This window comes from Oncorhynchus clarkii, chromosome 20, assembly GCF_045791955.1.
Source record: "Oncorhynchus clarkii lewisi isolate Uvic-CL-2024 chromosome 20, UVic_Ocla_1.0, whole genome shotgun sequence".
In the NCBI taxonomy this organism is placed as follows: domain Eukaryota; kingdom Metazoa; phylum Chordata; class Actinopteri; order Salmoniformes; family Salmonidae; genus Oncorhynchus; species Oncorhynchus clarkii.
This window is the reverse complement of record NC_092166.1, coordinates 34513127-34538620: the sequence shown is the minus strand read 5'-3', so window position 1 is coordinate 34538620 and position 25494 is coordinate 34513127. Positions and strand designations below refer to the sequence as shown.

The following is a 25494-nucleotide window of genomic DNA, read 5'->3' as shown; positions in this document are numbered from 1 at the left end:
GCAGAACTACCAACAGAGTACCCATGTCTTCTATCTAATTGCGTAACACTGTCCCAAAAATCCAATCTTTCCTCGTATATTTGACCTCCACCTCAGGAGAAGTACCAGGAATAACCAAACACTCACAATAGCATAAAAAAATACTAACCCAGGGCATACCTGTTTACCTCATTTATCAAAACATTTCATCAAAACATTGCACGTTATAATTTGAACTTCACCAAGCCAGGTGCCCTTGTAAGGCGTCACGCTTTAGTCCCTTGCTCTACACATTAACCTCACCAGTCCTACTGTGATCAACCCAGTATCACGGATCTGGACTTTTGGTTGCCCGTAACTGGCTAATTAACAATTATGTCCAAGGATACCTCACTTAACTTCTTGAGAATACTTGACACGCAGACGTCCCAAGTATGCCCCTGGAAATGCAAATGCGCTACGCTAAATGCTAAATGTACTCGTTACAACTCAATCTTTGATCAAAATTCACAAGCAGGGTATTGAATTAAAGCTACACTCGTTGTGAACCTAGCCAGCAAGTCAGATTTTTAAAATGCTTTTCGGCGAAAGCATCAGAAGCTATTATCTGATAGCATGCACCCCCCAAAATGCCAGCTCGACACGTAAACAACAGATTTTGCGCTAGCCGGCGCTACCCAAAACGCAGAAATAAAATAGAAAACATTCATTACCTTAGACAAGCTTCTTTCTTGGCACTCCTATATGCCCCATAAACATCACTATTGGGTCTTTTTTTCGTTTAAATCGGTCCATATATACCCAAAATAGCTTTGTATGGAAGTTGTGTCATTCAGAAAAAATCATCGTTTTTAAACGCTGCGTAATTTTTTAAAATTAAAAAAGTTGACGATAAACTTTCACAAAACACTTCGAAATCCTTTTGTAATCCAACTTTAGGTATTAGTAAACGTTTATAATCTATCAAAATGATTACAGGGCGATGTCTCTTCAATAGGTCTTCACTTGCAAAAACAATGCCATCTGATATCTCCCACAACTGCATCCGGGTGAAGACTGGGAAAATGGAGGTCAGATGGATGGATTTTCCAACAATTAATTCAATTGAAAATTAGGACAATGGCGCCATCGTGCGGAATTTGTATGAATTGCAGGCAGATTCCCATTAAATTCTGTTCTCTTTTAACAACTGGTGGAAGTGACTTATGGAAATTATTTTTTGCTTTCAGAGAGCAGTTTTTCTTGCGTTTTTCAATGAAACACACGATCTGTTATAGTCACAGCCGTGATTTAACCAGTTTTGTAAACTTCAGAGTGTTTTCTATCCACACATACTAATCATATGCATATACTATATTCCTGGCATGAGTAGCAGGACGCTGAAAAGTTGCGCGATTTTTAACAGAATTTTCAAAAAAGGAGGGGGTAGAAGTAAGAGTTAAGAACACTCTTATCAACTCAACTCAGTCCTGCTAGTCACCCTCTGAGGAAGACCTTGCTCTGAGCGTACCCTCAAAAGGTGCTTCTTAACCTATTGGTAGATTGTCCAAGCTCAACTCTCTCAGTACTATGTTCGGGATCTGGCATCCACCGGCGCCCACTTCCTCTCAGATCTTAGGAGGGCCCAGCTGCTCTTTCATGATTGTGGTTTCCCTGAGATCCCAATTTCAGATCCCCTGTGCACAGTTTATCTAGATCTTCAGGAGCAGTCAGCAGGTGAAGTTGCAAATCCCATTCTCGTCGCAAAAATGTAGTTGAGATTCTAATCAATAATGAGGAGACAAGATCAATCACCAATCAGGATATTACTTTATTCAAAACGTATTAATAAGGAGCAGGTCACACCACACACACAAGTGAATAGAGTGAGTGCTCTGCAATAATGAGGCTGGTCGAGTTGGGCTGAGAGCTCTGACATACAAAGACTAGAAAGATATTTTATAGTAAAGATACACCCTCTTAGTCTACATGACAAACAGCAGATGTGTGGAATGGGTCAGAAGGTGAGGATTTGTGTGAAATAAATTAATAATTCACAGCAATGAATAATAAATAATAATAAATAAATACAAATATATATATATATTTTGTAGTTATTTATTATTAAAAAAAAAATTGTGAATCACTTTTTTATTTGGCATACCCCAAAAGGCCAGGGGTATGCGTACCCCAGTTTGGGAATTCTTGCATGAGACAATTGTTTGGCGAAACATTGCATTTAATGAAAATGTTCATGTGGAACGAATGGTCCATCTTTAGTGTTTCCCAGGAAGTACAATAAGTACAGCACCACCTTCGCCTATTCCTGATCCGTTCAAATAATAAATGAAGAGAACCCAAAACCAGGAACAACTCTAGCTCGTAATCACATAATTCTACATGACCCTTTTGACAGCTCCTCACCATTTACACGTTAATCCGTCCATGAGAGATTAGACTAGGCCTACTGCTGAAATGCGATGAATGAATTGAGGATCATGATAACGCTTCGAATTTAAGAACGGCCTGTTTCACAATGCACAACCATGTCATTGGCGATCAAAGTTAGTTGATCATTACTAAATGTCCGTTTGACTTGCTGTGAAATCTTTACAATGTGTCGCAGCGACAATCTTATTTTGGGAGAACCATGGAATAGTGACCATATCTTGGTTTTAAACCTTTAAATGGGTACTTCTGATTTTTGTGGTTATTCCCGGGACTCTCTGGATAAATATATTAATTATTCCCGCTATTGAAACTTGGTTGGTTTTCGGGAAAATATGAATCCCTATTTCCCACCTCACTTTAGCTGAGATGGGTAGAAAGGTTCTCTCTACAAGACAATATGTATCCCATGTACAGTCTATTACAGTGCATTTCATCAGGGGCTAAGGAAGGGGTGGAGAATGAAGTGCCTCTGGGTATGTACGACACAATCCCCCTCCGAAACTATACATATTTGGTTTGTAGAGACCCTATTGTGTCACACACTGATCTGTTTCACGTGTCTTGTGCTTGTCTCCTCCCCGCTCCAGGTGTTGCCCATTTCCCCCATTACCCCTATGCATTTATACCTGTGTTTTCTGTTTGTCTGTTGCCAGTTTGTCTTGTCTCGTCAAGCCTACCAGAGTTTTTACCGTACTCCTGTTTTTCTCTCTAGTCCCTGTTTTCTAGTTTTCCCGGTTTTTACCATTCTGCCTGCCCTGACCCTGCCAGTCGTTCTGTACCTTGTGACACTGCCCTGGATTACTGACCTCTGCCTGCCCTGACCCTGAGCCTGCCTGCCGTTCTATAACTTTCGGACTCTGCTCTGGATTACTGACCTCTGCCTGCCCTTGACCTGTCATTTGCCTGCCCCCTGTTTTTGTAATATACTTGTGTTACTTCGAACTGTCTGCATCTGGGTCTTATTCTGAGGTCTGATACATAACCCTCCTGTTGTCTCGGCGGGTCAGAGTGACCCCGGGCAGGGTTACGAGTTGATCCCCCGTGTCTGTGTGGGTCAGAGTGACCCCGGGCAGGGTTACGAGTTGATCACCCGTGTCTGTGTGGGTCAGAGTGACCCTGGCAGCCTTAGCAAGGTGTATGTTGTAACCCTCCTACCCCTGTCTGGGCCGGGTCATAGTGACCCAACACTACCACCTGGTGGATACTAGTCAAACAGCAAGGTGTATGTTGTAACCCTCCCGCCCCTGTGTGGGCGGGATCATAGTGACGTCAGAGTGACCCCGGGCAGAGTTACGAGTTGATTCCCCGTGTCTGTGTGGGTCAGAGTGACCCTGGCAGCCTTATCAAGGTGTATGTCGTAACCCTCCTACCACTGTCTGGGCTGGGTCATAGTGACCCAACACTACCATCTGGTGGACACTAGTCAAAGGTCCTGCCCCAAAATTGACACCCGCCACATTCCGGGCAAGGGCCCTGTGTGCGAAGTGACAGGCTGCCCCCCATACTGCCCTTGGGCCCCTTGTGTGTTTGGGTATTGATTCTAAAAACGCCCCCCTGCTACACTGCCTTCCTTTGGTTGTGGAAATTGTGCCTTTTGGGTATGGTTGTTGTTACAATACCCTACCCCTGTCTGGGCCGGGTCATAGTGACCCCGGCCAGCGTTACGAGTTGATTCCCCCCTGTCTGTGTGGGTCAGAGTGACCCCGGCAGCGTTAGCAAGGTTTATGTTGTAACCCTCCTACCACTGTCTGGTCTGGGTCAGAGTGACCCTGGCCCTGTGTTACGAGTTGTTCCCCTGTGTCTGGGCCGGGTCAGAGTGACCCTGGCACCACTTGTCCACAAGAACTCAGTGCAAGACCTCGTTGCAATCACACGGGGAGCCCAGCCAAGCGTACCGGATGGGCCGAAGGGTCCGAAGGAGCAGGCAGGGCCGACCGCGCGCCTCGTCCGTTCGCGTGCCTCGTCCCATTCACGTGGCCACTGTAAGGCCGCCGTAGAGAGGCTACTAATATTGTCAGGAAGAAGAAGAAGAAGAAGAAGGAAGAAGAAGAAGAAGACGAGGACAACGACGAGGAGGAATACGACCCCGCCGAGCGTGAGCCCTCCGCCTACGACTGTAAGCCGGCCGTACAGAGGCTACTAATATTGTCAGGAAGAAGAAGAAGAAGAAGAAGAAGAAGAAGAAGAAGCAGAAGAAGATGAGGACTATAATGAGGACGATGATGAGGAGGAATACGACCCCGCCGAGTGCGAGCCCTCCGCCTACGACGCCTCGCAGTCCTTGTTTGAGCGCGGCTCAGGTCCTGGAACAGATATCCTCCAGTGTCGACCAAGAAGACGAGGAAGACTACTTGGAATCCGAAGAGGAGGACGTTTCGGAAGATGAAGACGGTGAGGAATACAACCCCGAGCGTGATGCAGACGACTACGACGACGACTCGGCCTCACGGTCGTGCTCCTCTTCGGAGGAAGAGCGAGAGGGAGACACGGCCGCTGCCCGAGAGCGAGACACAGAGCCAGACAGAGAGCGAGAGCGAGACAGAGAGCCAGATCGAGACAGAGCCAGAGAGCCAGAGCGAGACAGAGAGGACGCGGCGGCAGCCGCCCGAGCCCAAAGGGAGACGTTGCTGTCAAAGAACGGCAAAATCAAATGGTCCTCCGTGGCCTATCGCGGCCCGGACCGGCCCCGCGCCATCCGCCGCCCCGGCTCCGTCGTGACGCCGGGCCCCACGGCCTACGCCGCGAGCGCTCGACATCGAGTCCGCCTTCCGGCTGTTTGTCACACCGGCGATAGAAAGGATCATTGTGGACATGACAAATCTGCAGGGGGTGAGAAAATACGGCGACGGCTGGCGACCCATGGACTCCACCGACCTGCGCGCCTACGTAGGGCTGCTGATCCTAGCCGGCGTCTACAGGTCCCGAGGCGAGGCCGCGGCCAGCCTGTGGGACGCCGAGAGCGGCAGGACCGTGTTCCGCGCCACCATGCCGCTCAAGGTGTTTCACAAGTACTCGAGGCTGCTGCGATTCGACGACCGCCAGTCGAGACCCGCCAGACTCGCCACCGACAGACTGGCGGCCATAAGAGAGGTATGGGACCTGTGGGAGGAGCGGCTGCCGGCCCTCTACAACCCGGGGCCCGACGTGACGGTGGACGAACAACTGGTCCCGTTCAGAGGTACCGTCTATGTATCTGTGTATGTGCGTGTAGCATAGAGAGGTAGCACTAGTAGCGTGGGCAGTAGTAGCAATCCGCAGTAGCGGCGGCGGCGGCGGCGGCGGCGGCTCCGTGCTTCTACACCTGCATCGCTTGCTGTTTGGGGTTTTAGGCTGGGTTTCTGTACAGCACTTTGAGATATCAGCTGATGTACGAAGGGCTATATAAATAAATTTGATTTGATTTGATTTGTGTAACATAAACGCAGTGCCCCCGCTTTAACGATGACGCTGCTAATCTCCTCTCCCCTCCCTTCTCCCCACCGAAAGGACGCTGTCCTTTCCGACAGTACATTCCCAGCAAGCTGGCCAAATACGGCATCAAGTCGTGGGTGGCCTGCGACGCCAAGTCCAGCTACGCTTGGAAGATGCAAGTCTACACCGGCAAGGCGGCCGGCGGAGGCCCCGAGAAGAACCAGGGCGCCCGCGTCGTCCTCGATCTGACCGAGGGACTGCCGGGCGGTCACAACGTCACGTGTGACAATTTCTTCACCTCCTACGAACTGGGCCAGCGGCTCCTCGAGAGGAACCTCACCATGGTGGGCACGGTGAGAAAGAACAAGGCCGAGCTCCCGCCCGCGCTGCTCCAGTCAAAGGGCAGACAGGTCCTGTCCTCCAGGTTCGCCTTCACGCCCACCGCCACTCTAGTGTCCTACCTGGCAAAGAGAAATAAGAACGTGCTACTTCTGAGCACGCTGCACGCGGAGCCCGACGTTAGCGATCGCCGCGACCGGAAGCCGGCCCTCATCCTAGACTACAACTGCAACAAGGGCGGCGTGGACAACCTAGACAAGGTGGTCGGGACCTACAGCTGCAGACGGATGACCGCCCGCTGGCCCCTGGTCATCTTCCACAACATCCTCGACGTGTCCTCCTACAACGCCTTTGTCATATGGCGAGAGATCAAGCCCGACTGGATGCCTGGGAAGCGGAACAAGAGGAGGGTGTTCCTGGAGCAGCTCGGAAAGGCACTCGTGAAGCCCTTGATACAAAGAAGGCAGCGTCTCCCCCGCACCCAAGCCGCGTCCGCACTTGTCAAAGTCCTACAGAGTGCCACCGCCGAGGCTCGTCCGCCAGCCCGGGAGCAAGCCGCTGGCCCGGCCGCCGCCGCCCCAGCCGCCCCGCCGGTGGCGAGTAAGAGGAAGAGGTGTCAGCTCTGCCCACCCAAGAAGGACGCCAAGACCTACACCGCGTGCTGCAGGTGTAAGAAATACATCTGCAAAGGCTGTTCACACGCATACTGTCAAACTTGTGCCCACTGGGCCTTTAGCCAAGACGGGACAGGGTGACCCGGGGGGGACACTGTGTGCTAGGCATAATAGGAGGACAACGGGAGGGTTAAGTAGTGCTTTAAAGTATTTTTACTTAAGTAATTTACACCACTTCTCGGGGCCGGGACATGTCACTGTGCAAAGTTTATGTAAAACAATTATCTCTTATGGCTCCTAAAATCAACCCTCTCTTAACAAAACCACTTTCATAATGTGTCATATTTCATGCATAGGATGGAACTTTGTACATGTTATTGGTATACTTTGCAAGTTAGAGTATTTCCTTTATAACATTTTAATGACATCACAAAATAACAAACAAAACAACATTAGTGTTCTTTAGATCCCCTCTGACCATTCCCCACATTCTATGTTAGAAATATTGTTCCAGTAGTTGCATTAGAATGTGTTAGAGTTTCAGCGGGAAAAGTCTGTGGAAACAAAATACATTCCTCTTGTGAACATTGAAGAGAGAGAGCTGAATGTTCTGTCCCTGATTAACAACAGGGTGTGAGTTGTTAACCCCCACCAGTTCTTTCCTCCCCCCTCTGCGGGTGAGAGGGGGTCTGGTTGAAGTCATTAATTGCAAACCTGATCTGACCTATTTGGATTCTGACAGGACAGTCATGACAATATATTTGTTATTTCTTGGCGTCCCGAGTGGCGCTACGGTCTGTATCACAACCAGCCGTGATCGGGAGTCCCATAGGGCGACGCACAATTGTCCCAGCATCGTCCGGGTAAGGCGAGGGTTTGGCCGGGGGGCTTTACTTGGCTCATCACGCTCTAGCAACTCGAGCGACTCCTTGTAGTGGGCCGGGCGCTTGCAGGCTGAGCTCAGTCGTCAGTTGAACGGTGTTTCCTCCGACACATTGGTGCGGCTGGCAACCAGGTTAAGTGGACAGGTGTTAAGAAGCGCTGTTAGGCATGTCATGTTTCGAAATTGGGGAGAAAAAGGGGGTAAAATAAACAAAGAAATTATATATATATTAAAAGTGTATTTCTTTGTGTATTTGACCCCCTTTTTCCCCCCAATTTCGATATTGTATCATATATATATATATATATAGCCTACACCGTAGCTTTCAACCTACCAGTATTTGTGTAAACTTTCAAAATAAATTATGGTATAAATAATACAATATTAAAAATGTAATAAAATATTTTTTTTAAAAGGTGGTTGCAATGCTTTGAAAAACAGTTGTACTGCTCTAGTGCTTTAAAAAAATCTATATTCCCAAAGTCTGGCATGTCTTTGTAGGGGAACTCTTATTTTGAAAACAAAGAAATCTGTGATCGTGGTGCCAGCATAATATCCTGCTGCTAAGAGAACGGTAACGCTCCAGTCATTGAAGTGGCTATCGCGAGGTTAGCAGCAAAGAATTACAATTAGTAGAACTGATATGCTCAAAGCAATGCTCCATGGTGGAATATAGAATTCCAGTTAGAACGTTCGGAGAATGTATGTATAGCCATTATCTGAATATTCTGTGCCATATGTTGAATTATGTGTATTTAAATGACAATTTATATTGGTCATATTATATAAATATAAAGATATGAGTTGATCAGCTAACAAAAGTGCACCACCCAAAAATGTGTGGGACAAAAGTTCTTCTAAACCTATATCTATGATTGGCGCACACCTAGCTCGTGCTGTGGATGTGATGATGCGAAACAATGAAGCGACACCCCAAAAATGGCCGAAAGTCACAAGTTTCTCTCCTCCTCCCACATACAGAATATATAATTAAATAGTATAGGCTAAAAACTAAATTCAATATGACCACAATAGGTTTTCCTTATTATTTTATACATAGAGATAGATGAATGCCTTTAAGTATAGGCTACACATTAAGTATTAAGGCATAAATGCATTTTCAGATGTTAGCATTTGTTTAGCTACACAGGCTGTCAGAGATAAAGCAGTATTTTAATGAATAGCTAGAATGTATTGTTTCTTACATGATTCTTACCATGTGTATTACACAATTTATATATATTCAATCGCTTTGTGTGTGTGTGTGTGTGTGTGTGTGTGTGTCAAATCAAATTTTATTGGTCACATACACGTGTTTAGCAGATGTTATTGCGGGGTGTAGCAAAATGCCTGTGTGTGTGTGTGTGTGTGTGTCGATACTTGAATTCTGCTACCACACATGGTGAGTTGAAAACATGAGTTTTGTTGTATTGGAACATGTTCTAAGGCATCCTATAAAATGAAAGAGGCGAACATGAATGTAGCAGGAAGACAATGATATGATCTCGATGGAGAAAATGCTTTGTTCCAAATCTGGTGCAATGCATCAGCCTGCAGCTAGGCCTATATGTTATGTTGTGGTGAAGCCTTTGTGACATCACTGTGGAATTCACGCACACAGGGACACATGCACACACATTATTATCTTTGGACTTGTTTGTGTTGTTTACTGGGTGAATGACTGAATCCCAGGTCAATGGCACTGACTGAACAATAAGAAACTCACAGTGGGTTCCGCTGCCGAGGTCTGTCTCTGTAACAAAAACAGACGGGCCGTTTCTGATTCTGACAGCACAAAGTTACCATAGAGAAAGGATCATCACACACATGCACACACACACACCTGCCTAAGTAAAGACTCACTCTTGTGGTGGTGTGTGTTAGTGTGTGAGAGCATACAGTAGGTCTGGGAGTAGAGGAAAAGCATAAGATTCACAATCACTGAACTCACTGTTTTCTATCTATGAATACATATCTGCAGGCTTGAATGAAACGTGTGAATATTTCATGTTTTTTTTTCTCTGAATGAGAGCTTGTTTTTTAAGTTTGTGGGAGAGAGTGTGTATGTTGGGGGGGGCGGGTATTTGACCACTTGTTTCAGTTGCAAGTTACATCATGAAACGGGTTATATTTGGTGGAGAAAGTGAGTGAGGCACAGACACACACACACACACACACACACACACACACACACACAACCGATATGCACCTGCTCAGTCATGGTAACCTGATTTTTAAATCATGAGATGAGTTTCCATGGTAACAGAATGATAACCCTTTACAGTCATTGTTACAGAGGAAGATTGAATAAATACAGTAGATTGAACAGAAGCGCACACGCTCTTTCTCTTCCCATCCACACACAAAGAGCCCGAAAGAACATTACAGTTTATGCTGTATAAACATGACAGTCATTCCCTATAGAAATTTAGTTCACTAATGTTGAGAGATCAAGAGAGAGAGAGAGAGAGAGAGAGAGAGAGAGAGAGAGAGAGAGAGAGAGAGAGAGAGAGAGAGAGAGAGAGAGAGAGAGAGAGAGAGATCCTAGACGACTGCTTGCTGCCGTGTGATGAGAACCAGAGCCAGGGCATTCCAAGAGCATCAAATGTCCGCCAGTCTATAAGAAAGGCATAGAGAGCGGTGGCAGCCATTTTGAAAAGCAGCTGCAGTGAGCAAGTGAATAGGGAACGTGGGGTCATCAGTATCTGGCCACGCTTGAGCGCAAGATCAAAGTACAACGCTTTCAAACCAACATAATTTCAACCTTTAACTCTTACCCCAACCCACTACCCTTAACTGTAAACAAATAGCTCATGTACTTGCTCAACAGTTCTCATGATATAACAGTTTAGCCATTCTAGCAGAAGTACAAAGCAATGAACTGAACAACAGTTGAGGTCCAATGTGTATCCACTAATTCCTTATTTTACATATCAATCACGTGTTATAACAAATGTACACAAACTCAAAGACATGTAACATCAGAAAGAGAGCATGATGACCCCAAAGTACAGATGTCTGTAACCTGATCTACCTTGGAATATAATGTTTATCCCAGACGTTTAATGTTGATGAGAGCCAGGGTTTACAGGGAATGACTCTCTTAACTCCTTGATGAGAAAAAGCCAGGGTCATTCTGCTATTTTATATTAACCATTGGCTCCATCTAGCGGTACATGAGGCTATTCAAATGCAATTTTTCCATCCTTGTAGCTAAATGGTTATTGCTAACATGGGTCTTTGGGACGTCCCTTAAAAATGGTTACGGTTAGTGTTTGGTTATGATCCTAGGGTAGCACTAATATGTGTTGAAGTTGTTCACAGATCTAGAATCAGATTATCCACCCGAATTCCAAATTTAACCAGGATGGGATAAACACAAAATTGACCTTGGATTAGCTTCTGTGTGGAAAGTATTCCTTACTTATTAGTAACGACCCAGGGTCGTTACAATATGTTGACATCATCCATTCATCATCATTGTTTGGGCCTGGGGAGCTGTCAGTTCCACCTACCTAGTACTGTACTGTTAGCTAGCGATCTACTGTAACCACGCGATTTTGAGTTCATTTACAGCATTGTTTATATAAAGTGTATGCAATACTAGCTACTTTCATGTTTTATTAGTTTAAAAACGTGATACGCGAGTTGATCATGTTTGATGATCACCTTAAAACATACTGACTGTTTGTTCGCATTTAGCTAGTTTGCTAGCAGGGTTGGGGAGTAATGGGATACAAAAAACTGTAATTGTAATCCGTTACGTTACCAGCAAATATATTGTAATCAGATTACAGATACTTTTGAAAAAGTACATTATTACTTTGAGGATACATTTTAAATTCAGAAAGGAAAAAAATATTTGACACTTCTCTGTTTTCTCAATGACATTCAAATCAGCATTGAAAAAAAGGCAGTTTTAAATGTGTTCAACGTGAGCGAGTCTGACCATAACTCAGAGACCACTATAATGACACAACTAATGTATTTGATGGATCGCGGGAAAAGTGCAGGAATAGGCTTTTATAGGCTACTGTCCAAGCTATATCTTCCAATGGTGCGATTGATGTTGGCATCCTAAGATTATCCAATTTGAATGGACGCTTGGAGGTAAGGATGACAATGGTGGTGTAGTCCACGGCAATAAGGATATCACTTATTATTGATATCTACATAGCGCATTTATGTGAATCACACTGCTGCTCTCTCATTTAACTATTTGCGCCTTACGGATTGTGGTTGATGTGGATGGCTGTTCACAAATCTAAATGTGTATTTGAAACCAATAATGGATGAATTCAAGAAGTTTAAACTGCCTATCAATTGTTGGTTTTGAAACCAGTGGACAGCCAGTGAAAAATGCGATCTTGCAACAGCAGCATAGTGCGGATCCCAGCCTAAAAATGAGTATTTTATTGCACAATCTAATTCATGCTGATAAAAAATAAATAATCCATTGGCTCAAACTCGCACACTTTTGATAGATTTAAAGGGGAAATCGGTAGTTGCATTCATTTTTGGAAATTATACATATATAGTAGCGACCCGCACAGACAGCTGTGTCTTATGTGTTAGGCTAGTAGGTGGTTGTGTTGTACTTACCAGTACCCAGTGTTCACGGGGTCCGACATGCCAATCAACCTGCTATCTGCCAATCACGGGAATGCCTGGAATGTTCTGATGCCGCACATCCTGGCGATTGGCGGAGAGGCGTGGAGGGGGGTTGGGCAGGGGGGTGGAGCATTGGAAGTTAAGACCAGGTTTAGCCTTTGTTCTCTCTCTTACCTATGGGCTTCACAAGAGAAGGTCAAGATTTGCTTGTGGGCTACGGCCAAACAGTAGCCTGTGTAAATGTAGCCGATGTGAAATTGCTAGCTAGTTAGCGGTGGTGCGCGCTAGTGGCGTTTCAATCGGTGACGTCACTTGCTCTGAGACCTTGAAGTAGTGGTTCCCCTTGCTTTGCAAGAGCCGCGGCTTTTGTAGAGCGATGGGTAACGATGCTTCAAGGATGACTGTTGTCTGTGTGCAGAGCGTCCCTGGTTCGCGCCCAGGTCGGGGCGAGGGGACGGATGTAAAGTCTATACTGTTACATTGGTGCCGTGACCCGGATCACTGGTTGCTGTGGAGGAGGAGGTCAAAGAGGAGGAGGTCAAAAGGGGGGTGAGTGTAGCCAATGTGAAATTGCTAGCTAGTGGTGTGCGCTAGTGGCGTTTCAATCGGTGATGTCACTTGCTCTGAGACCTTGATGTAGTGGTTCCCCTTGCTCTGCAAGGGCCGCGGCTTTTGTGGAGCGATGGTTAACAATGCTTCGAGGGTGACTGTTGTCTGTGTGCAGAGCTGTTGTCTGTGTGGTTCGCGCCCAGGTCGGGACGAGGGGACGGAAATAAAGTCTATCCTGTTACATAAAGTTGGTTTAATAAACCGTCAATTCGTAAACTCAATCCTCTGTCTGGACAATTGTTCCTTTATGATCTAGTCAGGTCATTACAATATATAATGTCCAGAAACAAAGTACTTTCTTCTGAAACTCCTCAGTCTATTTTTGTTCTGAGAATTGAAGGGTATTCCATGTGAAAATTTAAGTTTCAGAAGAAAGTACTTTGTTTCTGGACATTTTGAGCCTGTAATCGAACCCACAAATGCTGACGTTCCAGATACTCAACTAGTCTAAAGAAGGCCCGTTTTATTGCTTCTTTAATTAGGACAACAGTTTTCAGCATTCTTGAAGAATATAACTTATAAATGCCTCATGAACTTAGTTCAACTCCACAAGAACCCAAAATGTCAACTTGTTTTTCTCCAATGTTTGTAAATGTAAACAAACACTGTATAGCCTCATAACATGGTTAAAACAATAGTGTTGATATCATGGATGGTCAGTCCTTGCATCCATAACTCTGTCTATTAATCTGAGAGTGGTTACATTTCTCCAGGCAGCCGTTTTGTATTTGTTTCATCTGTGGATTTGCCCTTTAAACAGCTGTATATTATCAAAATATCAAAGTGTCACCAACAAAAGTTCAACAGTAGGCCTATAGCAAAAAAACTTTTTTTCACATGTAAATAGCACTTTTTAGTAGTGCTCAAAACATGCCTTTCCATGAGCGCAGCATTTATTTTTCATCTCGATTCAATGAGCCCAATCAGTCCTCCATGACAACAAAATCATAAACAACAGAGTAGGGCTGGCTAATAAGTCCTTAGTTTTAGGGTTATGTTAAGGTAAAGCCATTTGGCTAATCTATACTTCCAGATTTCTAAGTCCTATCCTGCAATAGATGTCGTTCAATTGGTAACATACATTTTTTGTATTTTTCTAATGCCTCTTAAGGGGAAAGTAATCTAAAAGTAACTGAATGTAATGAGATTACGTTACTGGTAATCCAAAAGCTACGTTACTGATTACAGTTTTGGACAGGTAACTAGTAACCGTAACAGATTACATTTAGAAAGTAACCTACCCAACCCTGCTACGGTTAACTGTCAGTGTCACTTTCAGATGTATCACCTGTTAGCTGTAACGTTAGCTATTTAGCTAACGCCCTTCCCTTGCAACAATGCCAAGGAGATCATTGCCTTGTGGATAAATAGATTACTATTGTACAATGTAGCGGCGTCTTTCGATGCAGTCAGTGTGCTCTGTTGCTGGCTAGCTTGGCATCGAACAGGATATAGATGATGACTGTTTGCCAGAGACCAAGCTCCTGCTCTCGCAGAATCAGATGGTCATACTGAGATGTGATGTGACCAATCATTCAACGTCCCACTCAACCCGTTTCCAATAAACCACCTAATTAATTTGGTGTTCAGTGAACTGTTAATAACAAACCGTTGATTAATGTTGTAATTTCATGATTCTATCTGCTGCATGAATCAACAGACAAAAAGTAGGCCTTACATTAATCAATATGAAATGTATGGGTTATTTCTATCCCGCGCTGTGCCCATGATAAGATCTGACCGAAATCGTTTGTTCAACATAACAACCCAGCTAAACATAGGCGTAGCATATTATTTTCCATGTCACACTCAGATAAAGGACACATTGTCATGAACAGTTATCCCATTGTGTTCACATGATTACAGTGTGATACCACCAGCAGCTACCATCACACACACACACGCTAGCAGTTAGATCTTCAAAACTCATATTGACTTCTCTTGTTCCCTCTCTCTTGTAGCATGGCGGATAAACAGGATAAGAGTGAGCTGAAAGCAGAGCTGGAGAGGAAGAAACAACGCCTGGCCCAAATCAGAGAGGAAAAGAAGAGAAAGGAGGAGGAGAAGAACAAGAAGAAGGATGTAAGTAGAGAGAAGAGAAGTAGAACATGCTAATGGCTGGCTTGATGCGGAGGAGTTGTGGGGGCTCACATCCCTGTAACATTCATCTGTATGCAGATTAAATGTATGTATTCTATTGCCCATACTGCTGACCAGGCTATGCTAGAGATTCAGTCCGATTTAGTCGCCTTCCAGAAAGCCCTTGTTGATTTCAAATGGTTAGTTATTGCTCCAAAAACTAAATGTGTGTTGTTTTCTAATTCTCATAGGAATATTTCAGATGGTTTACACATTTATGCATTGGATGGTTCTCTCGTCGAGCAGGTAGCCGCCTATAAATATCTGGGTATTTGGATTTCCACAAATGTTATGTTAAAAAAACATATGGATGAGCTAGATACCCACTGGGCGCACACATTGGTTGAATCAATGTCATTTCAATGAAATGACTTTGAACCAATGTGAAACAGACGTTGAATTGACGTTTGTACCTAGTGGGTAGTTAAGAAGCTGAGATTTAAAGTAGACTTCTTTTATAGAGATAAACTCATCAAAAAAAGAAACGTCCTCTCACTGTCAACTGCGTTTATTTTCAGCAAACCTAACATGTGTAAATATTTGTATGAACATAACAAGATTCAACAACTGAGACATAAACTGAACAAGTTCCACAAACATGTGACTAACAGAAATGGAATAATGTGTCCATGAACAAAGGGGGGGGGGGGGTCAAAATCAAAAGTAACAGTCAGTATCCGGTGTGGCCACCAGCTGCATTAAGTACTGCAGTGCATCTCCTCCTCATGGACTGCACCAGATTTGCCAGTTCTTGTTGTGAGATGTTACCCCACTCTTCCACCAAGGCACCTGCAAGTTCCCAGACATTTCTGGGGGGAATGGCCCTAGCCCTCACCCTCCGATCCAACAGGTCCCAGACGTGCTCAATGGGATTGAGATCTGGGCTCTTCGCTGGCCATGGCAGAACATGGCTCACAGAACATGGCTCACACTCACAGAACGAGCAGTATGTCTGGTGGCATTGTCATGCTGGAGGATCATGTCAGGATGAGCCTGCAGGAAGTGTACCACATGAGGGAGGAGGATGTTTTCCCTGTAATGCACAGTGTTGAGATTGCCTGCAATGACAACAAGCTCAGTCCAATGATGCTGTGGCACACCGCTCCAGACCATGACGGACCCTCCACCTCCAAATCGATCTCGCTCCAGAGTACAGGCCTTGGTGTAACGCTCATTCCTTCGACGATAAACGCAAATCCGACCATCACCCCTGGTGAGACAAAACCGCGACTCGTCAGTGAAGAGCACTTTTTGCCAGTCCTGTCTGGTCCAGTGACGGTGGGTTTGTGCCCATAGGCGACGTTGTTGCCAGTGATGTCTGATGAGGACCTGCCTTACAACAGGCCTACCACCCCTCAGTCCAGCCTCTCTCAGCCTATTGCGGACAGTCTGAGCACTGATGGAGGGATTGTGCGTTCCTGGTGTAACTCGGGTAGTTGTTGTTGCCATCCTGTACATGTCCTGCAGGTGTGAGGTTCGGATGTACCGATCCTGTGCAGGTGTTGTTACACTGGGTCTGCCACTGCGAGGATGATCCGTCCTGTCTCCCTGTAGCGCTGTCTTAGGCGTCTCACAGTACGGACATTGCAATTTAATGCCCTGGCCACATCTGCAGTCCTCATGCCTCCTTGCAGCATGCCTAAGACACGTTTACGCAGATGAGCAGGGACTCTGGGCATCTTTCTTTTGGTGTTTTTCAGAGTCAGTAGAAAGGCCTCTTTAGTGTCCTAAGTTTTCATAACTGTGACCTTAATTGACTACCGTCTGTAAGCTGTTAGTGTCTTAGCGACCATTCCATAGGTGCATGTTCATTAGTTGTTTAAGGTTCATTGAACAAGCATGGGAAAAAGATCTGTGAAGTTATTTGGGTTTTTACAAATTATCTTTGAAAGACAGGGTCCTGAAAAAGGGACGTTTCTTTTTTTGCTGAGTTTAGATCATGCCTCTCCTTAAACAGCAGGAAGCAGGTTGTACAGGCAACCTTCCGGCCAGTTCTTGATTATGGTGACACCATTCATCCGAATGCAGCAGCCGCTACTCTAAAACCCTTGGGTGCAGTGTAGCGCACATCACTTTAAATCACAGTTGACAGGTTTAATAATCACCGCCGCGTCCTTGATCAGAAGGTCAGCTGGACCTCTCTAAATTCCCGTAGATCACTTAATTTCCCCCTTTTTATTTACATAAGCTCTGCTGCGCAAGCTTCTAACATGTCTCACTTCTCTGGTAATGTATAAAAACAAGAGTCCCCAAGCCCGCTTACAGGGTTAGTTAACACTTGAAGTCCCTCGTGTCTCTACCAACCTAGGACAATCAGCATTTAGTTTTAACACCCCCTATGTTTGGAATAATTTTACAATCCACGTTACGTCTTGAATCCCTGGTGACAATAGGGCACTTTAGAACGCTGATGAGGAATGAATCCACTGACGTTTGCACATTTTTTTTTTGGTTGATTGTAGTCATTTTTGTGTTGTGAAACGTACTGTATCTTCTGTATCTTGTCGCTCTTTTTTGTTGTTGCTGTTTTATTGTATCATCATGTTGATTTGTGAATTGTTTGTTCTCAGGGCACTATTGAGAATGAGACCCTGGTCTCAATTGGGCTCCCCTGAATAAATACAAGTCAAATAAATAGTATATTATTATTAGTGTCATGTAATAGCCTATGCAGTATTTATACATGGTTATATTGTATTTATTACGTTATCTTTTTCCCTGTCTCTCCAATTCAACGGATCCCTCTCACGCTGCCTCTCCTTTTCTACCCATTCTCCCTCTTCCCCACTTCCACTCTCTCCCCCTGTAGGGGTCTGACTCAAAACGGGAAGGGGCTGCAGCAGATGACTCTTCTGACCTGGAGAAGAAGAGGAGAGAGGCTGAGGCTCTGCTGCAGAGCATGGGGATCACCCCTGATATGCCCAACAGTAAAGACACACACGTACACACACACACTCACGTACACGTACACACTCTTGTTTTTTATCAAGCATTTTTGCATGAAGCCTCAGCGTGCCACTTGTCCCCTACTTTTTGTTCTCTTTTCTTCTCTCCCGTCATTTACTACTAACCAACTGACTCTCTCATTCACACACTCATTCTTTGATTCCCCCCCCCCCCCCCCCAGCCTCTGTTTCACTATCTAGTCACTACCCTTATGTCTCCCTCAGCCAAGTCAGTGGGCAGCGAGTCTGGAAGCCAGGACTCTGGAGATGGAAACTCGAGGTCTGTATGTGTGTTTGTGTATTTGTGATTAAGTACTTGTATGCTCAGTGTATATTATTAACCTACCAGCTTTCTCTCTTTCTTCTGTGTTACTCACGCTCTCTTCCTGCTCTCTCTCTGCTGCCCCCTGGTGGTGTGTTGTGGCTGTATCAGGACATTACCCTGGGATCCTGACCCCTCTACTCTGCAGCTGTACTCTGACTCTGAACTACTGGGGTTCACCTCTTTCTTACTCTATAAGACACATTCCCCTACTTGGGCTGTGGTTTTGCTCCTCTCTTCTGTTCCTCTTGGTCATTTCTTTGGTAGGCCTGAATGGCCCTTGTTAGCATCATACACATTGCTGTCTGCTAGCACATGTAGAGTGTTCGTCTTTGTAATGGTGTGTTTGGATGTGGAGTGTGAGTGTTTGTATAATGGTGTGGCTGTGTTTTTAAGTTTGTATGTGTCTCTCTGACTATGTGTGTCTCCTGTCCAGGCGAGGTTTTAGGCTTGGCATGGCAAAGGTGACCCAGGTGGATTTCCCTCCAAAAGAGATGGTGTCCTACTCCAAGGAGACACAGACCCCCGCCGATACACAAACACACACCCAGGCTAAACCAGGTAAACTTTGTGTTTTATGGGTTAGCGGAAATTCTACACACTTTTAATGTTTCAATGTACGTTGTGTTGTTGAGAGCATGATGTTGTGGGTGTGTGTGCATGCGTGTGTAGCAGAGGAGGAGGAGGAGGAGGAAGAAGAGGAGGAGATGGTCGATCCCAAGCCAGCAGAGGACTCCCAGGAGGAGAAAGCTGATGAGGAGGAGAAGCAGGAAGAAGGTGAGATTGACTTTACCCTCCTGCCTCTGTAAGTTGACTATACCTGCCTACACCACTTCCGATATTCATGTGTGTGTGTGTGTAGTCCCTCCCAAGGAGCTGACTGAAGAGGAGAAGATGCACCTGCTCAACTCTGAGGAGTTCATGGCCTTCTTCGATCGAGGGAGCAGGATTGTAGAGAGGGTTCTCTCTGAGCGAGTGGACGTCTGCTTCGACTACAGTGGCCGAGACCTGGAGGACAAGGAGGGGTGAGACACACCTGAACACACAACTATAGAGAGTGTATGTTCTTATTTCTCTCTCTCTTTCTTTCAATATTTCTTTCTTCCTTTCCAGTGAGATGCAGGCGGGGGCTAAGATGTCTCTGAGTAGGGTGTTCTCTGACGAGCGCTGGTCCAAGAACAGAGTGGTCACCTGTCTGGACTGGTCTCCTCAGGTAGGAGTGTGTGTGTGATGATTCGGATTAGGGCCTATCTTTTAAAGAGTTACATAATCTCTTGTGTTGGACTCTGTTAGAGTCGTGCAAATCTGTGTATTTGATTCCTGATACACTTCTGTTTTACCCCTGTTGACTGCTGTTTGACTGTTGTTTGACTTTTGACTGCTGTTTGACTGTTGACTGCTGTCTGCTGTTTGTTTCAGTACCCTGAGCTGCTGGTGGCCTCCTACAACAACAATGAAGATGCTCCTCATGAGCCGGACGGAGTGGCTCTGGTCTGGAATATGAAGTATAAGAAGACCACACCTGAATACACCTTCCACTGCCAGGTACACACACACACACACACACACACACACAACCTCTCTGTGAATATAATTCTCTTCTCTGTGTCTCTTCCCCAGTCTGCGGTGATGTCAGCGGCGTTCGCCAGGTTCCATCCTAACCTGATTGTGGGTGGGACTTACTCAGGCCAGATTGTCCTATGGGACAACAGGAACAACAAAAGAACATCTGTACAGAGAACTCCCCTGTCTGCATCCGCTCACACGGTAACTCATATACACTACAAAGGAACGTTGCTGACAGGTGTATAAAATCAAGCACACCGCCGTGCAATCTCCATAGACAAACATTGGCAGTAGAATAACCTTACTGAAGAACTCAGTGACTTTCAACATGGCACCTTCAGTCAGTTCATCAAATTTTTGCCCTGCTAGAGTTGCCCCGGTCAACTGTAAGTGCTGTTATTGTGAAGTGGAAACGTCTAGGAGCAACAACGGCTCAGCTGCAAAGTAGTAAGCCACACAAGCTCACAGAACGGGACCAGTCAGTGCTGAAGGACATAGCGTGTAAAAATCGCCTGTCCTCGTTTGCAACGAGGGCTGTTATGGTGACCGTATTACTGCTACACCAGCGGTCACGAATCATGAAGGCAGTCAAATTACACATGACAATTTAGTCACAGTAATTAGGCTTCTCCAAGCTCTGATGGTCATTAGTAGCCTCCCAAACGTGCTAACTGCCTGGTACTCAGCCCTCTATTGTCCCTCTAATCACTCTGACATCAATGCAAATGTATTCGAAAATCAAATCAAACACTTCATGAGAACCCATGAGCTCATGTTGCACACATTTCTATAGGCTAAAAAAAGAGAGTAATGGCCTCTATTAAAAAGAGGAGGATTCTAGTTTTCTATAGGAAATGCCTATTATATTTTTCTCTCAACTTTCCTAATATTAAGCACATTGCTTATCTTTACAACAGGAGTATAGCCTACCTGGCATGACAATTAACCACAGGAAAAGCTTCCTCCATTCCCTATTTAAGTGTAGAGATTACGTTTTTTCCCCCTGCCCATGTTGAGACAATATAATGGTCCATTCTAAATCAAAGCGAATTTCACACACATATTATTTAGTACATGCAAAGACGAGATTAAATCAAGAATAGTCTTATGGGTGACAATATTAGCCTATCACTTGTGAATGATGTCCAGTTTAAGGCAAGAAACAATGCCTTTTGTTTAATCATAGTCACACACCTCATGTAGCCTAGCCCATAGGCCTATATGTTTTGATAAGGTTTGTATCACAACTAAAGTGGACAGATATTGGTGTGGAAGAACTTAACTGGTCTGCACAGAGCCCTGACCTCAACCCCATCGAACACCTTTGGGATGAACTGGAACGCAGACTGCGAGCCTAATCGCCAAACATCAGTGCCCAACCTCACTAATGCTTTTGTGGCTGAATGGAAGCAAGTCCCCGCCGTGATGTTCCAACATCTAGTGGAAAGCCTTCCCAGAAGAGTGGAAGCTGTTACAGCAGTAAAGGGTGGATCAACTCCATACTAATGCCCATGATTTTGGAAGGAGATGTTCATATACTTTTGGCCACGTAGTCAACATTGAGTGCTCAATAGCTTTCAAATTGTGAAAATGTTTAGATATTCTTTTACGGGTACAAGCTACTATCAGCTAAATATAGACTGGACTGTGTCATGTTAGCTACATGGAAACATCACCCATTTCTAACGGTGTCCTGTGATATTCAGCACCCGGTGTACTGTGTGAACATGGTTGGGACCCAAAACGCTCACAACCTCATCAGCATCTCTACTGACGGAAAGATGTGCTCTTGGAACCTAGACATGCTGTCTCAACCACAGGTACGACTGCAGTGTGCGTTTGTGTTCTAGGACATTGCGAAGTTAGTGTTTTGGCAGTCTTAATGCTGTGTGTGTGTGTGTGTGTGTGTGTGTGAGAGATACAGGACAGTCTGGAGCTGGTGTTTAAGCAGTCTAAGGCAGTATCGGTGACCTCCATGGCGTTCCCTCTGGGCGATGTCAACAACTTTGTGGTTGGGAGTGAAGATGGATCAGTCTATACCGCCTGCCGCCACGGGAGGTGTGTGTTCAGAACTTTGCTTTGTGGACATCACTTTGTGGCCAACGCCAATATATGTGTGTGTGTGTGTGTGTGTGTGGGCTACAGTAAGGCAGGCATCAGTGATGTGTTTGAGGGACACCACGGTCCAGTCACTGGACTGAGCTGTCACAGTGCCGGGGGTCCCGTGGATTTCTCCCATCTCTTCATCTCTGCTTCCTTCGACTGGACCGTTAAGCTGTGGACCACCAAGGTAACACACACAACACACACACATCTTCTTCTGGGAGCCCTCGTAGTAGAGTATGATCTCCCTTCAGGTGTCACGGGTCCCGGTTGTTGTGTGGGTCTGGCTGGCCATGGGCCCGGGGGTGGCTGGGCAGGTTGAGCCGTGATGTGCAGCAGTGGGGGCAGGAATGGTTCGTTCTGTGTCCCGGGCGTTGTTACTGGCACCGGTTACTGTGCTTTGCGGCGACACACACTTACCCTTTCTCCCAATTGTCTCTCTGTAGAGTACCCGTCCTCTGTATTTGTTTGAGGACAGCTGTGACTATGTGTATGATGTCATGTGGTCTCCCATTCACCCCGCCCTCTTCGCCTGTGTGGATGGATCAGGACGGCTGGACCTGTGGAACCTCAACAACGACACAGAGGTACACACACATTTCGACGCACGGTGCAAAACAACAGATATGCATATGAACAATGCAACATTGTGCGTGTCCTAGGTGCCCAGTGCCAGTGTGGTTGTGGATGGGTCTCCTGCTCTGAACCGTGTGCGGTGGGCTCACTCAGGGAGAGAAATCGCTACAGGAGACTCAGACGGGCAGGTGCTGGTCTACGACGTAGGAGAGGCAAGAGATTCATCCCTTATACTACAGCTCTTGATATACTGTACATGTGATACCTGTGTGTAACCCATGTGTGTGTATATTCTCTCGTTTCCACAGCAAATCTGTGTGCCCAAGGCAGATGAGTGGACCCGTTTTGTGCGCACGCTCGTGGAGATCAACGAGAACCGAGACGAAGGAGACGAGCTCGCCGCGCAGCGCCTACTCGCCTGATCACCATGGTAACAGGGTTACTTTGGGGACCACGCCCCTGTTGCTTCCAAATCCTCCCTCTGGTTGGAGCAGGCGTGATGTCTATGCCTCAGGGTTCTAGAACGTCGACAGTTCTGTCCACAGCTCCTCCAACTCCAGTCCTTTTCTAAATGTGCAAAACGTACCCTTTTCACTACTTTGTATTTGTACATTTTCCAGACGTATGTATGTTCCCTATGGGCTGACGATGTGTGTTTAACTGATGGTGAAGATCACCACCCACGCTATGCACATTCCAACCTTCATAGACAAGGATAGCCATGTCCTCAGATTTTAGCAACAATTTTATTTATCCATGCTTTTATATCACATTCGGTTGCACATATTTCTGCAGATAGCTTTACTAATATCCAAGACAAAAAGGCTTTTTAAATTAACAAAAAATATTCTTCATGGCAAGTTATGAACCAAAGTTATTACTTTTTCTTTGAAAATGTAATGTACCTGTAGGTCTCTTCATAGGAAAACAGTTTCGGTCTCCTTCCTGAAAGCATGAATAATGAAGTCTTCCCTCATACGAAGATGTGGACCCAAGCAGAGCCATAGATACAGTACAGTGCTTCCGGGAAGTATTCAGACCCCTTGACTTTATCCACATTTTGTTACAGCATTATTTTAAGATGTATTAAATAAATGCAAATCATCAGCAATCTACACAAGCAAAAACAGGTTTAGATTGTTGCAAAAATAAAACAGAAATACCTTAATTACATTAGTATTCAGACCCTTTCCTATGAGACTCAAAATTGAGCTCAGGTGCATCCTGTTTCCATTTATCATCCTTGAGATGCTTCTACAACTTGAAGTCCACCTGTGGTAAATTCAATTGATTGGAAAATTATTTGGAAAGGCACACACCTGTCTATATAAGGTCCCACGGTTGACAGTGCATGTCAGAGCAAAAACCAAGCCATGGAGGTCGAAGGAATTGTCCGTAGAGCGCCGAGACAGGATTGTATTGAGGTACAGATCTGGGGAAAGTGTCCCAAAAAATGTCTGCAGCATTGAAGGTCCCCAAAAACACAGTGGCCTCCGTCATTCTTAAATGGATGTTTGGAACCACCAAGACTCTTCCTAGAGCTGGCCACCCGGCCAAACTGAGCAATTGGGGGGAGCAGATTCTCTGGTCTGATAAAACCAAGATTGAGCTCTTTGGCCTGAATGCCACGCACCATGTCTGGAGGAAACTTGGCAACATCCCTTACGTTGAAGCATGGGGGTGGCAGCATCATCCTGTTGGGATGTTTTTCAATGACAGGAAGATCAAGGGAAAGATTAACAGAGCAAAGTACAAAGAGATCCTTGACGAAAACCTGCTCCAGAGCACTCAGGGACCTCAGACTGAGGCGAAGGTTCACCATCCAACAGGACAACAACCCTAAGCACACAACCAAGACAACGCAGAAGTGGCTTCGGGAAAAGTCTCTGAAGGTCCTTGAGTGGCCCAGCCAGTGCATCTCTGGAGAGACCTGAAAATAGCTGTGCTCCCCATCCAACCTGACAGAGCTTGAGAGGATCTGCAGAGAAAAATGGAATAAACTCTGAATACAGATGTGCCAAACTTGTAGCGTGATACCCAAGACTTGATGCTGTAGTCGCTGCCAAAGGTGCTTCTACAAAGTACTGAGTAAAGGGTCTGAATACTTATGTAAATGTAATATTTCCATTAATAAATTAGCAAACATTTCTACAAGTTACTTTTTGCTTTGTCATGGAGGTATTGTGTGTAGATTGAGAGGGGGGGGGGTGACTATTTAACAATTTTAGAATAAGGCTATAACATAAGGGGTCTGAACACTTTGCCAAACTCCATGTACAGTGCCTTCTGAAACTATCCTCCACGTTGGGTACCGAATTCTAGTTAGTATTCCAACAAGACTTTTGTCACAACATTGTCCAATATAATTCTTTGGAGTTTACCAAACTCTGTATAGATATGTTGTGTATCTAATTACATTTTATCTAGTTTTCCACCAAAACTATTGGTTAGCTTTAGCTTGGCCATTTTGATGTTCATTCTCCTTGATATGAAATTAAATCATTGTTTATTTCAATAAAATACACCGAATTAATTTAAGCTACCTAATCCTTTGCCGATGATTCTCCTCAAACAGTTTGAAAAGGTCTGTATATCAGTAAGAGTGATTCTCAAGAGATGAAGGCTCCAACGTCAATCTAACGTAACTCCAACATGAGTCACGTTGCTTTTTAACATTACCGCAACATTTCTGTAACCGAAACGTTGCACTAACATTACCATAACATTGTTCTCCAATGTTACATTAATATTGCTCTAACATCAGTAATGTTCCTTTCCAGCTGTGTCATCTCTGTACAGCAACTTCCTGTGCAAGGCCCACTCAGAGTAAAGCCTTACACACACTGTCCAATCATAGTAGCCCCCCAAATAATTATAATCAGTTATTCATGAGAAGAGGAGCCACCAGAGAGATGGAGAGGAATGGGAGCGAGAGAGCAAAGGAATAGAGAGAAGGCTCCTTTCAAA

At 45.2% G+C, this 25494-nt stretch overlaps 1 protein-coding gene and 1 pseudogene across 2 annotated transcripts; both read left to right on the top strand.

The window, feature by feature from the left end:
* Window positions 1–1970: 1970 nt before the first annotated feature.
* On the top strand, window positions 1971–6914 carry LOC139377064 (piggyBac transposable element-derived protein 4-like; annotated as a pseudogene).
* Window positions 6915–14688: 7774 nt separating this feature from the next.
* Window positions 14689–23054, top strand: LOC139376284 (dynein, cytoplasmic 1, intermediate chain 2a-like). Of its 2 annotated transcripts, XM_071118648.1 has the most exons (16): window positions 14689–14958; window positions 17825–17942; window positions 18186–18240; window positions 18394–18456; window positions 18719–18843; window positions 18955–19059; window positions 19145–19307; window positions 19396–19495; window positions 19702–19827; window positions 19903–20049; window positions 21555–21668; window positions 21773–21906; window positions 21994–22138; window positions 22398–22538; window positions 22614–22739; window positions 22836–23054. In XM_071118648.1, exons 1-16 carry the CDS (start codon window positions 14839–14841, stop codon window positions 22947–22949), a joined length of 1896 nt encoding a protein of 631 aa, XP_070974749.1. In that variant the 5' UTR covers window positions 14689–14838; the 3' UTR covers window positions 22950–23054. The 2 variants fall into 2 exon arrangements, with proteins under 2 accessions (XP_070974749.1, XP_070974750.1); XM_071118649.1 differs by lacking the exon at window positions 18394–18456.
* Window positions 23055–25494: the final 2440 nt, after the last annotated feature.